General features: G+C 49.5%; 2 protein-coding genes and 1 long non-coding RNA gene across 6 annotated transcripts; 2 read left to right on the top strand and 1 right to left on the bottom strand.

Annotated features, from left to right (window-relative positions):
- The first annotated feature begins 7,348 nt into the window (after positions 1-7,348).
- LOC123164193 (probable pre-mRNA-splicing factor ATP-dependent RNA helicase DEAH5) lies at positions 7,349-10,984 on the top strand. Its single transcript, XM_044581610.1, has one exon. It carries the CDS (start codon positions 7,447-7,449, stop codon positions 10,693-10,695), a length of 3,249 nt encoding a protein of 1,082 aa, XP_044437545.1. The 5' UTR covers positions 7,349-7,446; the 3' UTR covers positions 10,696-10,984.
- A 1,440-nt stretch (positions 10,985-12,424) lies between these two features.
- LOC123164194 (putative protein ABIL2) lies at positions 12,425-14,785 on the bottom strand. 4 transcript variants are annotated; one of them, XM_044581612.1, is made up of 9 exons: positions 14,502-14,785; positions 14,293-14,375; positions 14,004-14,154; positions 13,822-13,921; positions 13,589-13,681; positions 13,449-13,497; positions 13,253-13,362; positions 13,038-13,141; positions 12,425-12,948 (listed from the first exon to the last, which is right to left on the bottom strand). In XM_044581612.1, the coding sequence occupies exons 1-9, from the start codon at positions 14,616-14,618 to the stop codon at positions 12,772-12,774; spliced, it is 984 nt and encodes a 327-aa protein (XP_044437547.1). In that variant the 5' UTR covers positions 14,619-14,785; the 3' UTR covers positions 12,425-12,771. The 4 variants fall into 4 exon arrangements, with proteins under 4 accessions (XP_044437547.1, XP_044437549.1, XP_044437548.1 ...); XM_044581614.1 differs by having other exon boundaries at positions 13,449-13,485; XM_044581613.1 differs by having other exon boundaries at positions 13,589-13,678.
- On the top strand, positions 13,421-14,595 carry LOC123164195 (uncharacterized). The gene is made up of 3 exons (XR_006482205.1): positions 13,421-13,824; positions 14,017-14,387; positions 14,516-14,595. It is a non-coding gene; the product is annotated as an uncharacterized lncRNA (long non-coding RNA).
- Positions 14,786-17,377: the final 2,592 nt, after the last annotated feature.

Genomic DNA, 17,377 nt, shown 5'->3' with positions numbered 1-17,377 from the left:
TGGGAGGTGGAATCCTACTAGGACTAGGGAGTCCTAGTAGGACTCCACACTTGGTGCGCCCCCTCCTAGGGCCGGCCTCCTCCTCCCTTGCTCCTTTATATACGGGGGCAGGGGGCACCCCAGAGACACAACAATTGATCCTTGAGATCTTTTAGCCGTGTGCGGTGCCCCCCTCCACCAAATTACACCTCGATAATATCATTGCGGAGCTTAGGCGAAGCCCTGCGTCGGTAGAACATCATCACCGTCACCACGCCGTCGTGCTGACGAAACTCTCCCTCAACACTCGGCTGGATCGGAGTTTGAGGGACGTCATCGAGCTGAACGTGTGTAGAAGTCGGAGGTGCCGTGCGTTCGGTACTTGATCGGTCGGATCGTGAAGACGTACGACTACGTCAACCGCGTTGTGATAACGCTTCCGCTGTCGGTCTACGAGGGTACGTGGACAACACTCTCCCCTCTCGTTGCTATGCATCACCATGATCTTGCGTGTGCGTAGGTATTTTTTTGAAATTACTACGTTCCCCAACGGAACAAGGGAATGAAGGCGCTCGGCGGGTACTCCTAGCTGTCCCCAACCAAGAGGCGCATGACAGCAGTCAGCTCATCGTCAGGCAGGGCCTCCGGCCTCAGGTGAATCTTGTCTTCTTCATCTCCAAGCCTCCACAAAGGGCGTGCACGCGCGCCTGAAGTGGAGCAACGCGCAGCGTCAAGAATTCCCTCAGGAGCATGGCCCCTGTCACTTTGGCCACCTTCGCATTGCCCAGCTTCAGGTCGACCTTCATCTGCTCCAGCACAGACGACGCCCGCTCATCAGTGAGCTTCGTGCACGACCACCCCTTGTCGGACTGGGGCACCTCCGTCGATAGCGCCAAGCGCGAGTGGACGCACTTGGCGCCCATCATGACCCACTAGGCCCTGAGGTTGTCGGCCTTCTTCCCGGTATTCGAGATCGAGTTGGCCTTGCCGGCCGCAATGAAATTGGCGCACCCGGAGATATGGCCCTCGGTGACGCGGAGGAAGAAGAAGTGGCGCAGCAGAGCCACGGACGGCATCACGCCCAGATACGCCTCGCAATAGTAGGCGAAGATGGACAGGAGAAGGATGGAGTTGGGATGAAGATGCAGCACCTGCAGCCCGTAGTGGTCGAGGACCTCATAGAAGAAGTCAGAAAAGGGGGGAACCAACCCGGCGGCGATGCTGCTCGTGAAGAAGGGGAAGAAGGTGCACCCCTCGGGCTCCGGCACGTCAGAGGCAAGCCGGAGCTCCGTCTTCCACCTCTCGTTGCTCTCCCCCGCCGTCGGCAAGCGTGTGGCGGCGAGGCTCTTTCCCGAGACGTTGCGCACGTCGAGCGCTGGCTCGTACCAAGCCGGCGATGCGGAAGTCTTGACCTTGCGCGGCGCCATTAGTCGCTGATGCAGAAGAAGATGGAAGCAGATCTGAGGATTTCAGAGGCAGGGCGCAAGAAAGGGGATCTGGAGCAAGGCGAAGGGGAGCAGTGAAGGTAAGCGTTGTCCGCGCCAGCCTTTTGTCAAGTCGGGCAGTTGCCGAGGCAGCGTGGGGAAGCGGAGACGCCCACGTCCAATCAACCGCCACGCGTCGACCGAGGCCGCAGGCTTTTGGGGCCCCCGACGCTCCGTACTTGACCTTTGGCTTCGCCTCGAAGCCAAGCCCGAGCGCGCCTTGGGCCCGGGGGCTACTGTCGGCGTTCTGGGAACGGGGGTCCCCAGACTTTCCTATCTGCGGCCCGCGGCGTGGCTGTGCTAGCGGGCCTGTACGGCCCATCTTCATCAACAAGGCATTCAAGACCCTCGCGAGGCGGACGACACAAGACCTCCTCGGGAGCGGCCTCACCAGGTTGCCTAGCGAGGAGCGGAGAGATCAAGGCAGGGCAAACCTCACGAGGTTCTCGTGACGTGAGCCATGACGATCAAGATCAGACGGGCGCCAGGTGGGCGCCAGCACGCGGAGTGTCCTTGTTTCCTCTTTGGTGCTAAGGGAGCAAGCGCAGGCGCAGAGTACCGAGGCATCAAGCAAAGGTTTCCATATCAGTGCAACAAGACCAAGACCAGCAGGACAGCAGGATGGAGGTCACCATGGAGCCCAAGGCGGCGTCACCACCAGAGCCTTTCGCAGGCGAAGACCGCTTTTGTCAGGATAAGTTGTACTCGTTGTCCCCTTTCAAATTGGCCGTTGTTGGCTCCCTTCCCGCTCAATATTTGGGGAGAGGACCAGGGCCTATATAAGTAGAACTAGCCACCGTAGCAGGGGGATCGATTCCATCTTCCATCCACACACACCCACAAGTTCACTAAGCACAAGAACACCTCAACCTCAGGAGGCTGTTCTTCCCCTTGTACTGTTCATCATCAGCCCAAGAGGCAATCCACCACCACCACACTGGAGTAGGGTATTACACCACAACGGTGGCCCGAACCAGTATAAATCTTGTGTCTTTTGTGTGGTGAGTTCGTCGAGTTTGTTCTTGAGATCTTAGCCAGTTAGGACGCGGATTGGTAGGGAGGAAAGAACTTCGCGCGCACCCCAGAGTTCAAACCTTGAGGGTTTTGCCGGAACCCGTGATCCGATAGGATGATTTTTTTAAAGCAAAGCAAAGCTTTATAGATTAACGGTGCGCGGGCAAATCGCCCAACGCACAAGCAGCCATTGAGGGCGGTACATCATTTTCCCACTGCATACATATATCAGGCAAACACATACGACCAATCTGGCCCAACTCATGTGCTACGGTATTCTCACTTCGTCTGCATGCGCGTACCTATGTCTTGCAAACCAGAGCTTTAGCTGGAGCTTAATGTCTTCAATGACGACAGCATAGGGCGACGAGTCAGTCTTGCGTACGTCAAGCGCCTCGGCCAACAACTGGGAGTTGGTCTCGAATATAACCCGGACAGCACCAATGTCAGCCGCAAGGGCGACGGCTCCAGCCATAGCCTGAATTTCCGCTCCAAAGGCATCCGCATTTTGCTCATGTCGACCTGCTCTAGCCGCAATGATGTGTCCTGTGGAGTCCCGGATCACAGCGCCCCACCCGCAGAAACTACTGCCAGGTATGAAAGCTCCGCCGAGGTTAACTTTGAGCTCGTCTGCACTGGGTGGCCGCCATTTCCCCTCCTGTCTATCCTTCTTCTTAGGCACAAATCTTTCCGCATACTCCAAAGCGCCGCATCTCACCCTTCTTATAGTTTCAGTGACCCCTGGCGCCAGCTCCCCTTCTCTGATCTCGTTTCTAATATTCCACCACTGCCACCACAAAGTGATAACAAGCACCCGTTTCTTTTCAGAAAAGCCCCACAGGGCATCCAACATGGCGTGCACACTTGTGAATTCCTCTAGTCTGCTTCTCTCCTCCTCCATGCCCAACTCCCTCCAGGCTTGCTTGACGTGCTTACATTTTATGAACAGATGCGCTCCATCTTCCTCGGCTCTACCGCAGAAGAAGCACTTCGACTGGTCTAACTTGAGGCCCCTCCTCATCAAATTTGCACATACAACCAGCGATTCATGGCGCAGCCGCCAGACAAACATCTGAAACTTCCGTGGGCACGGCACATATCCTTTTCCAGGACTGATCAGTCGTTGCATCCAGTCTCCCACCATCAGCTGAACTCGTTCCCGGTGCCCCATTGTGCTCCTGCTTGCATAGTTCGACATGCAGCTTATAAGCGCTTTTTACCGAGTGGTTCCCCTTACTATCAAAGTGCCAGGCGATGAAATCGTCCACTCCATCCCTCAAAGGGATTTGCAAGATATGCCAGGCATCTACTTCACAAAAAGTGTCCCGCACTAGCTCTCCATCCCACTGTCCGGTACCCGGGCTTATAAGCTCCTCAACCCTAGTCAGCAAGCTCGCCCCCCTCGGCGTAATGACCCGTCTCGACCAGGCCCTCGGCAGCCATGGGTCGTTCCAAATATCCATTGTAGCCCCATCCCCAATCCGCCATATGTAGCCTTGTTTCACAAGATTGAGCCCATGTAGGATGCTGCGCCAAGCATATGAGATGCCGTCATGAGCTATCGCCTCAAGTGCACTACTATGTGGGAAGTACCGGGCTTTGAGAACTCTAGCACACAAACTCTCAGGGTTTTGGATCAATCTCCAGCCCTGCCTTGAGAGCATAGCTATATTGAAACTATGCATATCCCCGAATCCTAAGCCTCCCATTGCTTTGGGTTGAGTAAGCTTGTCCCAGCTTAGCCAGTGCATCGGGTTTTGTTTGTCTTGTTGACTCCACCAGAACTTGCCCAACAATGTGTTCAGTTCGCCGCAGAAGGTTTTAGTCAGATCAAAACATGACATTGCGTAATTAGGGATCGCCTGTGCTACACCTTTAACAAGCACCTCCTTACTCTCTTTTGCTAGTAGCCTCTCCTGCCAGCCATAGACCCTCCCGCACATGTTCTTTTTTATGCATGCAAAAGTCTTCCTCCTAGAGCGACCCACATGTACAGGGAGCCCAAGGTACTTCTCATTTCAATTTTCACTCCTTATATTGAGTGTGTTCTTGATGCTCTCTTTAACTCCATCCTCCGTGTTGGGACCGAACATGAGGGCTGACTTCTCTACATTGATGCACTGACCCGAGCATTCTTCATACAGCTGTAATATATCGTGTAATGCCTCGGCCTCCTATTGCTTCGCCTTCATCAATAACATAGAGTCATCAGCAAAGAACAAGTGGGATACGCATGGTGCTCTCGGGCACACCTTGATCCCACTTATCCTCCCTCGTTGTTCTGCATCATGAAGCAAGGCTGACAGCCCCTCAGCACATATTACAAACAGATAAGGGGATGCCGGATCCCCCTGGCGCAAACCTCTCGATGGGCAGAATTGGTGTGTCAGCTCCCCGTTAACTATGATTTGGAACCGGACCGTTCTGACGCATTTCATGATTAAGTCCACCCACTCCCTCCTAAAGCCCATTTTGCACATCATCGCCTCAAGGAAGCACCATTCTACCCGGTCATATGCCTTGCTCATGTCGGCCTTCACCGCCGTGTACCCATCCTTCCCACTCTTCTTATTCATGACATAGTGAGAGAGCTCATAAGCGATAAGTACATTATTCGTTATCAATCTTCCCGGAACAAACGCGCTCTGGTTGTCAGAAATCAGCAATGGGAGAATCATCTTTAGTCTATTGGCTATCACTTTGGAGACTAGCTTGTACAGAACATTGCATAAACTGATTGGCCGAAGATCCTTTATTCTCTGTGGATTCTTTACCTTGGGGATTAGGACCACATGAGTATCGTTCCACCCTTCAGGCATGTCTCCTCCATTCAACACTCGCATCACCTCATCCACTACTTGGCCCCCCATAAAATGCCAATGCCTTTTAAACACAATCGACGGCATGCCATCCGGTGCCGGGGCCTTTAGATCGTCGATATGGTCCAGTGCCGCCTTTACTTCTCGGGAGTGAATTCAGCAAGCAAGATGTTATTCATGGCCTCAGTAACCCGCGGCTGCACCTTCTCAAGGAGTTCCGGCAATCGATGAGGATTAGATGTTGCTGAGAAAAGGTCCTGAAAAAACGAGCACACATAGTTAGTCATCTCCTCGCCTGCCTCTACCACCGATCCATCCTCCTTCCTCAACTCTTTTATTCTGTTAGTTTTCTTCCTCGCCGAGGCTACCGACTCCAGATACTTAATGTTCCTATTGTCATCCTTCAGCCATCACATATGGGCCCGTTGCTTCAGCTGCATATGCTTCTTCTCTTAGTCTTGCACAAAACCAAGAAACTTCTCTTAGTCCTCAACTTAGACTAGCGAGTTTGTCTATCCCACCAGCTTTGCTAGTTACAATAATTAATGTATCGAGTGTTTGGCAATGATTTTTGTTTGCAAAGAAATTAAAATTCATAATATTAAAGAACTAAAAAGAAATGAACGAGATTGTATTTACGAGGAATAAAAGGCTTGGGGCACCGCCCAGGTGCTTCTTTGGGCCCCTCTAGTCCTCTGATGATCCCTTTGCGTGACATATATATTTATATTTTTGGGGGGCTTTGGAAAATAACAATTATGTGATTTTTAGAAACAAACATAAAACAAGTGACATTGAACACTGAATTAATAGGTTAGTCCAATCAAATAGTATAAAAAGGTGTCAAATTATATAAAATTGATATAAAAGTAGCATGAACATGCCAAAATTATAGATACGCCAATTATATAAGCATCCTCAAGTTTAATCTTCACTTGTCACCAAGTAGGTAGATGGTATCAAGCAACAATTTTTGTTGTGAATTATCTGACGTGGTCTCGTTAACGTTGAACTTCCAGAATAGTGATGAAGAGCAATTCTCCATAATTTATAATTAGCAAAAAATAAATTGAAAGTACAAAGGTGGGCATGGTTGCATGCGCACCCACGTGAATAGTAAATTCATAAAAAATACTGATTTTTTTAGAAAATTTTGAAATTTCATGGTATGAAACTTAGTCGACCATTCTACTCATGTGTGAAGTTTCGTGATGTATTAACACCCATGATATTCTTAGTGTAGAAACTACAATTGTGACAATACTATTCATCAAACCGTGTTTTTTAATATAGCTTCGATTTTGTCATTTTTGCACAGATTACCACGATGTGATTTCTTCGTGAAACTTTATACGTGAGTATACCGGTTGACTATGTATATTACAAGATTTTTTTATTTTTTAACATTTTTTCAAATTTACTATTCACAAAAGGTGCGCGTGGAACCATCTTCACCAAATTCGCGCCCAACGGTCACTAACAGAGGCGTGCACCCAACTGCAACAGGAAGGACCACCCGACCTAGGGCTCCTTCGACGGGGTTTGCAAAAATCCATGTCGACGCATGCGTTTCAAACTCGAGCATGAGGAGGTGTGCTCTTGCGGTGTGTCTTGACCAGTTTAAAAAAATTCTGAGAAGCTCTTCTCTCATCATATTGGAATTATAGGAAGCCGCTATACTGAAAGCGATCACGTACTGCGAAGGCATCTCTGGCAGAAGATTTAGGTATTTGAAGATTCAGAGTTTTGTTGATAAACATGTGGCAAGTGATATTGCAAAGGATAGCCGAGGCCGTTATGCCTCAGTTATCTCTGGAATTAGAACCAGGGCAGCAAATTTTACATGTAATTTTATGTTTAAAAGGGCATGGCTATATACAATGATTCAACCCCACGACCAAATCTCTACCCCCACAGACTCTGGTATTTTCGATGAATAAAACGTGGCTTCATTAAAAAAAAAGAACTCGACACGAAACCGCCTTGACTTGAGAAACCGACTTCGCCTCCGAGCCGTATATGATTTGGGCCCTAATAAATGTACATTATACTCGAGCAACAACGCATCTGCGCTGACTCTGACGAATCCTCTTTCTCTCGCCGCGGCGCGAACACCCACCGCCGGCGCCCGCGCCCGCGCCCGCGCACCCATGACGAAGGCGAGCCCGGCCGACGCGGTGAGCGAAGGGATCCGAAGGCTCACCTATCTATCCCTCGTCTCCAAGGTCTCCTCGGAGCTGGAGGCCCACCTCGGCGACGTCCAACGCAACGTCGCCGAGTTCATCGTCCACCTCGGCCGCGCCTCCCCCTCCGTCGCTGAGTTCGACGCCAAGCTCAAGGACCACGACTTCGTGGTGCCGGACTACCTCGCCCGCACCCTCCACACCGTCATCCACGCCATCCCCGACGCCGCTCCCGCTCCCGCTCCCGCCCCCGCCCCCGCCCCCGCCCCCGCCCCCCGAAACCCCACCGCCGATGGCCTCAGTACCGGCACCAGGAGCCCTGATGACAAGGAGGAGGAGGAGGAGGAGGATGGGGCCGGGGGTCCGGAGCTTCACCAGGTGTGCCACGGGACGGTCATCCGGGTGGTGGACGCCGGGTGCTTCGTCCGCCTCGACGGGGCGCGCGGCCGCGAGGGGCTAGTCCACACCTCCCGGATGCCCGCCTCCGTGAAGCGCGGCCAGGAGGTGTTTGTCAAGGTCGTGTCCGTGCAGTGGGGCAATCTGGAATTGTCGATGGCGGACATCGATCAGGAAACTGGAAGGGCGCTCCCGCCACCACGGCGCGATGGTCAGGACGCTGTTCGGAGGGCGAATCGATCTGCTGATCCTGCCGGAACCTCTGGGAAGAGGATTGGGCTGTCTGGAATTGTGATTGAGGAGGACGGTGCTCGGCCTGCACCACGAAGGCCGGTCAGGCGAATGAGCTCCCCGGAGAGATGGGAACTGAAGCAGCTGATTGCTTCGGGGGCACTGAATGTGAGAGACTGCCCTGCGTTCGATGATGATGATTGGGGGATACATTACCAGGAAGAAGAAGAAGTGGAGGAGGAGCTCGAGATTGAGCTTAACGAAGATGAGCCGCCGTTCTTATCTGGACAGGGCCGGTCCTCGATTGACTTGTCCCCGGTGAGGATTTCCAAGAACCCTGAGGGGTCACTGAGCCGAGTGGCGGCACTGCAGACTGCGCTTGTCAAGGAGCGGCGTGATATCCGTAGCCAGGAGCAGAGAGCATTGCTTGATTCCATCCCCAAGGATCTGAATCGGCAGTGGGAGGATCCTTTACCTGATGCAGGTGGGCGGTGCCTTGCACAGGAAATGAGGGGCGCCGGCTTATCAGCACAGAGCATGCCGGACTGGAAGAAACAGGCTTATGGGAAGACAGGAACATTTGGGAAGAGGTCGAGCCTTCCAATACAGGAGCAGAGGCAGCACCTTCCCATTTACCGGCTGAAGAATGAGCTTATCAAAGCTCTACATCACCATCAAGTTTTGGTTGTTATCGGGGAGACAGGGTCAGGGAAAACTACGCAGGTTACTCAGTACCTTGCTGAGGCAGGCTATACTGAAGGTGGGAAAATTGCGTGTACGCAGCCTCGCAGGGTTGCTGCGCAGTCTGTTGCAAAGCGGGTAGCAGAGGAGTTTGGTTGTCCATTGGGAGAGGAAGTTGGTTATTCTATACGCTTTGACGATCGAACTGGACCTGATACGGTCATTAAGTACATGACAGACGGCATGCTCCTACGGGAGATTATGGTAGACAAGAACCTCTCTTGTTATTCTGTGGTCATGCTTGATGAGGCACATGAGAGGACCATCTATACAGACATTCTCTTTGGCTTGCTGAAGCAGCTCATTAGGCGGAGAACTGATCTCAAGTTAATTGTCACTTCCGCCACTCTTGATGCAGAGAAATTCTCTAGATATTTTTTTAATTGCAACATTTTCACGATTCCAGGGAGAACGTTTCCCGTGGAGATACTATATGCAAAGGAGCCAGAGAGCGATTACATGGATGCTGCATTGATCACAGTATTGCAGATCCATCTGAGTCAACCCGAAGGTGATATCCTCTTGTTCTTGACTGGCCAGGAAGAGATTGATCAGGCCTGTAACTCTCTTCATGAGAGGATGAAGGTGCTGGGTAACGATGTACCAGAGTTGCTAGTCAATCCAGTTTACAGTGCTCTTCCAACTGAAATGCAATCAAAGATTTTTGAACCTGCTCCTCTTGGGAAGAGGAAGGTGATTGTGGCCACCAACATAGCCGAAGCATCTATTACGATAGATGGGATATACTATGTTGTTGATCCAGGCTTTGCAAAACTCAATGTGTATAATCCGAAACGAGGACTGGATTCACTGGTTATCACTCCGATCTCACAGGCATCAGCTAAACAAAGAGCAGGACGTGCTGGGCGTACGGGCCCAGGCAAGTGTTACCGTCTGTACACTGAGAGCGCCTATCGTAATGAAATGCCCGCCACGACTATTCCAGAAATTCAGAGGATTAACCTGGGGTGGACGGTTCTTAATATGAAGGCAATGGGGATAAATGAACTAGTGTCATTCGACTTCATGGACCCTCCAGCACCTCAAGCGCTTATCTCTGCTATGGAACAGCTGTACAGCCTTGGTGCCTTGGATGAAGAAGGCCTGCTTACCAAGCTGGGGAGAAAGATGGCTGAGTTTCCACAAGAACCGCCACTTTCAAAAATGCTCCTTGCTAGTGTGGACCTCGGATGCAGTGATGAAATAGTGACTATCATTGCAATGATCCAAACTGGCAATATATTCTACCGGCCAAGGGAAAAACAAGATCAGGCAGATCGGAAGAGGGGCAACTTTTTCCAGCCAGAAGGGGATCACATCACGTTACTCACTGTGTATCAGGCGTGGAAGGCAAAGCAGTTTTCAGGGCCATGGTGCTTCGAGAATTTTCTCCAGATAACATCACTAAGGAGGGCACAGGATGTGAGGAAGCAGCTCCTGGAGATCATGGACAGGTATCGGCTTGACGTTGTCTCTGCCGGCAACGATCTCACCAAGGTAAGGAGAGCCATCGCCGCAGGCTTCTTCTTCAACTCTGCCAAGAAGGATCCCCAGGGAGGATACAGGACACTTGCCGATCATCAGCAGGTGTATATCCACCCAAGCAGCGCCCTCTTTCATCAGCAGCCAGAGTGGGTGATTTACAATGAGATTGTCATGACCACAAAAGAGTACATGAGGGAGGTGACAGCCATCAACCCAGCGTGGCTCGTCGAGCTGGCACCGAGGTTCTACAGATCCATGGATTCGACAAAGATGAGCAAGCGGAAGCGCCAGGAGAGGATTGAGCCTCTGTACGACAGATACAACGAGCCCAACTCGTGGCGCCTCAGCAAGCGCCGTGGGTGATCTTTGTCGGTACATAAATTTGCTTCTTTCTTGGCACCTTTTTCCTTGCTGTAAGCTTGAGTAGTTATCGAAGTGTAAATACACAGTAAGCTCTTGGTATGATACTAGCAGTATAGTGAATGGTGGCACATCCATGTAGTTTTTCTTCTTTGTTTTGGTTTTTGGCTTGAAGTTGGAAGTCTTGTGAGGCTAGTTTGGTGTACGAATGCAGATAAGTTATTCCCGTCACGAAGCTTTATTTTCCTTAAGCGTGTATAAATGCTGAGTGGAACACTTTGAATTGCTATGATTCACACTTGGTTTAGGCCTCGTTTGGCAGGCAAGTCTTGAGACCCATTTGGTGTGCCAGTATTGAACCGAGCAAACCTCAGAATTACTCGCCAAACCCTTTTATCCCCGTCCGTAAACTGTAATCTCTCTTCCCCGTCCGAGAGGCGCCTGCCTCCTCTGCCCACTCAACCTCCACTGCCTCGCCTTGTTCGCCGACGCTGTCCCAGCAGAGCCTGGCCACCGCCGACGGCGCCTCAGCCCCTACCGCCTCCCATATCCTCCCTGCAACTTGGCCTTCTCTCGGTAAGAATTGCTTCCTTATCATCCCCTCCCATCCTAGAGTTTCACCATGGTCGTTCGCCTTCCTTGGTGTCTTTAGGGTCTATAAAGGAGTAGTATTGCAATTTGTAGTCGATAAGATGCACTTGGTCAGATAGGTTAAGCAGCAACTAGCGATGATAAATATATTCTTGTTATGTGCTTTTATAATCAGGTGGCTCTGTGAGCATTGTGTTGAAGAATTTGAGCTCAAGTGCTACCACCTTCCTGATCATTTGTCCTTTTTTCCATAGTGTTGTCCTTTTTGTTAGATGATGATCCGATGCCAGACATATGGACTGTTAGTTGCTAGGGCTGTTGTTTCTAAAGCTAGTAGTATATGATAGAGATAACTGGTTCCAAGGTCCCTTGAACATAAAATGAATTGTTGTTTCTGAACTCAGTCTTTCATCAACTTACTGGTGAAGCTCCAGTGCTGCAAGCGTATTCTTGCAAGCTACTCCCTCCGTCCCAAAATAATTGTCTCAACTTTGTACTAGCTTTAGTACAAAGTTGTACTAAGCTTGAGGGGACGGAGGGAGTATTAGATAACCTAGGAAATGCCTTTTGACTGTATCATTTATGCTCTTCAGAGCACTATCTGGAATGCTAGTCCTGAACCTTTTATGGTGTATTCAATTTAATACAGCTAATCAGAAGTTCAGAATTCTTGTTAAAACAAATCAAGGAATTTTAGCCTTTTATCAACAAGTCATACCAAGTCTATGCGAAAAACAAGTCCAAATTGCAAACTTGTATACGAAATTAGAAACAACTCCAGACTTCCTCCTAATGTAGCTCATAGCCGGTTGAGCTGACAACTAGAAATTATAGCATGTTTTGTATTCCAGATAGTAAGAAAAAATGACAGTATTTCTCTGCATGGCATGTTCTAGCTACTGTCCAATCAGATTTGGCACATCATGTTGTTCGATTGGCATTCTCTCTCTAGCTGTGCGTTTTGTGTATCATAAATTCACATAGAAGATAGAGAAGAACATTTTTTATGGACTTATGCAACCAGAGTTGTACTATACTTCGTGTGGCTACTGTTTCAGGCGAAGTAATTTACTGCAGAGGAGAGCTGCTACGTGTTGGCAGCATTATACTCCGTGGTACATACACCAAAGTGATGACAAAATACTTGAACGCTACCTGACCACTAAGATCAGATTGCTGAAGCGCTACTTCCTGATTGCTGCTCAGTACAACATATTCCAAGTTTCTGTATACTGCTGATTGCCAAGATTATCGAGAGAGTGACCACAACGGCCAAGTCATGATGCATAACACACAACAAAAAGTGGGGAAACCGGATAAGGGGAGTGGGGACATCTTCCTGGAACTCCCGTCTTGCGCTTATATTATTAACATTGACGACCTGTAACTATGTTGCTATACAGTGATGATATTTATATCAAGACTTTGCCAGGGAAAGACTGAAGCAGAAGTATTCAGAAACTGGGTGGTGCCATCTGGTGTCAGGAGTCAGTAGTCATCGAAGTAGCAGGGCAGTGGTTCTTCTTTCTTTGACTTGCGCCTACTGAGCAGCGACTTGAGGAACTTCTTGCTCTTCTTTGGAGTCTGCTCGTTTTCCTTGGGATCGTCTTTGTATCTGTCAGCATATGACCGCAGCGGTGCCAATCTCTTGGGATCTGAAGTTGTCTGCATTTTCAGCAACATGAAATATTGTGTCAGTGCTGTAAGGCATATCATTCCTGATAATCTTATGTTCACAAGCCAGCTTGAGTTACCTGGACCCTGACACTTGATGTCTTGAGCAAGGATGGCTTCTTTGAGAGTGACCCAGACCTTGTGAGTGGAGTTGTCGAAGAAATTGGTGAATCCGATCTTTTATCTGTTTCACCGAAACAAAATTGGCTACAGAACATCAGTATATATTTAATTAATTGAGAAAATTTACTGCTATACCACCATCAGTTGTTGATTGGACTTATTACAATTATACCTCTTTTGGTGGGTATTGCAGTATCAGAAGGTGGCACGAAGCGAGTATGCTGCGCTGGAGAGGATGAACGTGCACGCTGGGAAGGTGCACGGGCTATCGACCGGAGCTTGCTGCAAATGGTAACTTTCAGTTTGGCGACTCAGCGGCAAAGTAAGAAACCCAAGCTGATTTTTGTGGTTTGCAAAGTGAAACTGACCTGAATGAAGCTTGCTTGTCTTTGCTTTTTGTTTGAGCTGCGGGTGTTGCTGCCAACATGTAGGCATTTCAGGTCAAAATCGAGTTTAAGATATATATCCAATACATGTCGGCCATTTTTCATGGATTGCAGATCCTTACCACTGAAGGCCGGATGCATCTGCGTAGTCCTGTTCTTGACCTTATTCATCTCGCTGAAGTTGGGCACAGCATCGGGAATTGAATCATTTCCTGCTGAAATCACGTGTGCAAGGGATCAAGATGTCTCCCCCAGGTTGACTCTTACTCGCTTGTCTTGCATCTTGAATGTGCCGACAAGCTAGAAAACAGAGTCACAGGAAAGGCACCAAGATATCTTATGGCTACTTACTTACCTGGTAAGATGTACCTCTTGTGATACTTTGGAGCGGTGATCACCAAAGATTGCTGCGTCAGGCCTTCTTTATTCATGCATGCTTGGCTCGCTTGAGTTCTCTGAAACCAACCACCTCGTTAGTTAATCCGAAAGCATATTACAAGGATATTACTGCTGAACTTGGGAGGCACTAACTAAAACCTGCTGGATGCAGGAGACCCGCAGATTGGCTTCGGCCACCTCGTCGAACCTTTGACCGACAAGGCTGGAGACTTTGAAGGATATGGACCCTAGGTGGTCTACAGTGTTGACGAGGGCCTTCACGGCGTACTCCTTAAGATTGCTCACCACCCTGTGCCCATATGCATACACATAAATAAAAAATGAGCGAACCAGGCACAAATTGCAAAAGCGTGGAAGCTTGCTGCTGATTAGCTAGATGATCTTGTGCAGCAGCATACGGGAGGAAGCAATGGGTATATGGACATACGCCTGCTTTCCGTCTTCCTGCATGTAGGCTAGTTCGAAATACTCAGCTGCAGAATACAGTTGCGACCGCAGCGTCATGAGATCCTGCATAGAGAGGTTGTTGTTGATATGAAAATGCCCAAGCAATATCTGTTCCAAATGCTTAATTTGGTGCTATTTATTTGGGCGTCGAGTTAGTTCTAAAGAAAATTTGATGGATAATAAACTGACCTTGATGGTTTCAGATAAGATGAATGTCTCCCCCATCTGCACCTCCTCCGGAGCGACGCGCATCCCCGTGTCAGCGGCGGCGCCTCTTCTCGGGTAAGTCCCCACCGCTTCCACCATTCGGACTAGCCCTCTGTTCCTTTGCCTCTCTCAAGTCTCGTTTGATCAGGAAGCTGGATGGGGGGAGTATAGGATGTTATGGCGATGGTGGTGCAGAAGTGGGGAAGCACTCATGGCGATGAATTCATTTAGCCGGGAGGAAGAAGGCCGCGGGGGTTAGTCATTAGCACGACAGGTATTTGTTTAACTAGTGCTGGAAGAGTAGCTGTAGTGATGGCCCGGCAACGGCAGAAACAGGCATATAATAATGCCATGCAAGGCAAGGCAAGGCAACAGGAGACCTACCCTCTTTTCTAGGCAATTAAGGCAACAGGAGACCTGTGAATCTGTGGTAAGATAACAACTGCTCCAGTCACTCTACTGGATGTTGACTGCATATGTAGGACTGCGCACTTTCCTAGTTATATTATCAGCTAGTCCACTACATGTACCCCACGGCTATGGTGGTAATCCGTTTCCATGTAGAGCAAGGAGCAGGTGACTGACAGGCAAAGCACTGCAGAGTGAAGTGAAGTGAAGTGAAGTCGGTAGGGCTAGGCACTGAGTTAACCACATCTAGTCAGTTGGTGAAGATGCTTTTGGCTCACAGTGTGCATCCATCCAGGTAACCAAAAGGCTCAAATCAAAAGAAAAGAGAGAAGTCAGGATGAGATTTGGCTCCGGACACTCGGTTGCTTTCTTTTCTTTCCATGTAGTGTTCATCATTTCTGCCCCCACGCATATGGGCCCGCCCTCCTCATGACCATACTGCTGGTCTCATCATAATCACAAACTCTAAAGATGCTCTTCTCAACAACAACCCCAGCTTACTGATATCAATCCTTCACTAAATGTGTGCAGGGCTGGGCAGGTACCTCCTTCACTAAGGGCGTGTTTGGTTGTCGTTTGCTACAGGGCTGCATCGCGTACACTTCTCAAACCAGCCTGGTTTAGCAAAAACAGGCCCTAATACGCCATCTGCCAGTTGTTTGGTTGCCTGCATCTGGTGTCTCTGCATTAGGTAATACCCAAGTGCACTTTGTTTGGTTGCCTGCATTGGCCCGAGCGGCACATGAACACGGCGTTTGGTTGCATACGGCGTACATGTTGTGCTTACCTTGTACCCTAGTTGGTGAGCTTACGCACACCTAGCACACCAATGCCACAGCACAGCAATGGCGATGAGCTGGGCGAAGATGATGAAGTTCTTCAGCTTCAGCCCAAACTGACGATCCACCTTGACACCTCCAACCTTGCGACTGTCAACAGTGTTGACGTGCTTTCGCACCAACTCGGAGTAAGCTTGTTCTGCTGCCTGCCTAGTCTTGAACCCTCTATGGGTGTTGTTGCTATACGATGCCACTGGTGCACTGGCTTCTTCCCATGAACTATAAACCCCTGGGACCTTACCGATGAACACGGCATACCACTTGCCCTAGCAATGCACAAGAGCAAGAGTTGAAGCAGCAAATCAATGGAGCACACAAGTAGCAAGTAAAGTAGCACACAAACAACAATGGAGCAGAAGAGAAGTAAAGCATGCATGATCATACGACATAGCAAGTTCTTTCTAGCACTACCTTGGTGTTAACCTACCACCACGTCCAAAAGAGGGTGTCGTCCTACCACCGCAAGTTCACCATCAGCGTGAGGGGTTAGTATATACCACCTCACCAAAATATACAGACCATCAAATAGTTTTTGAGCCCTAGCTACACAAAATGTATGTTGTCATCGTCGTCGCCACTGCCATCGCCGTCGGGGATCATGCACGCTCACAGGCAGCACTACTCTAGTAGTAGTGCTTGCCCAACCAGCTCCTGAGCCACAGCACCCTGTGAGCGTCGGCCATGGCAACGAACCCAACACCCTGGGCCTTGTTGTCAAGCAGGTGGCTGAGAGCTGCCATGAGAGCCTCGTCGCTGAAGCCACCCTGGTTCATGACAGCGCCATACAGGTCAGGGTGGACGTCGAGGGGCTTGCACTCCCTGACGGCTGTTGCCACCTCCTTCACCGCCTCAGTCATGCTGCAGAAGACATTGATCTCCTCCTCCATCAGGCCACCTCTTTTCCTCTTCCTATCATGGACAGGGTCAAATGGCTTGTCGAAGGTGAAAGAACATGCGGTGCCCCATGTTTGATTTTGGTAATTGATGACAATCTCTATGGACTAATGGTTGCCTTGAGTTATATTTGAAGGATTTGTCCATAGGCATTTCTTGAAGTCCATGTGTTGGTTTCAAGGAGTTTATGTGGTGACCAAGGTGTTATTAAGGAATTATCCAAAGATTGGTCATGTGAGAGTTGAGCTTATTGCAAGCATGTCTTGGAGAAGAAGATTGTGTGATCATTCATGTATATCTTCAAGACATCATCCAAATGAAGAGAGTTGAAAAGATTCAAGGTTGATCAAGACTAAGTCAAGAGTGAATCAACTTGATCAACTCACAAAGCGTAGAAGATGTACCGAGAGGGATCAAGCGATCCCATGGTGTGGTAAGCATTGTCAATTACGCTTTGTGTACTAACCCATGATCTTCGTGAGAGTTCTTTGTGGGGTTAGGTTGCGGTGTGCAAGTTCAAGTGAAGCATCATGAAGAGATCAAATGCTTGAAGCTTGCCGTCCATTGTGGTGACAATGGACTTGTGAAGATGTTGCGGTGTGCAAGTTCAAGTGACGCATCATGAAGAGATCAAATGCTTGAAGCTTGCCGTCCATTGTGGTGACAATGGACTTGTGAAGATGTGCGGAAGGGTGGCTCACCCATAGTGGAGTATGG

This window comes from Triticum aestivum, chromosome 7D, assembly GCF_018294505.1.
Source record: "Triticum aestivum cultivar Chinese Spring chromosome 7D, IWGSC CS RefSeq v2.1, whole genome shotgun sequence".
NCBI classification, from domain to species: domain Eukaryota; kingdom Viridiplantae; phylum Streptophyta; class Magnoliopsida; order Poales; family Poaceae; genus Triticum; species Triticum aestivum.
Note: the sequence above shows the minus strand (reverse complement) of the source record. Positions and strands in the feature narration are given on the sequence as shown.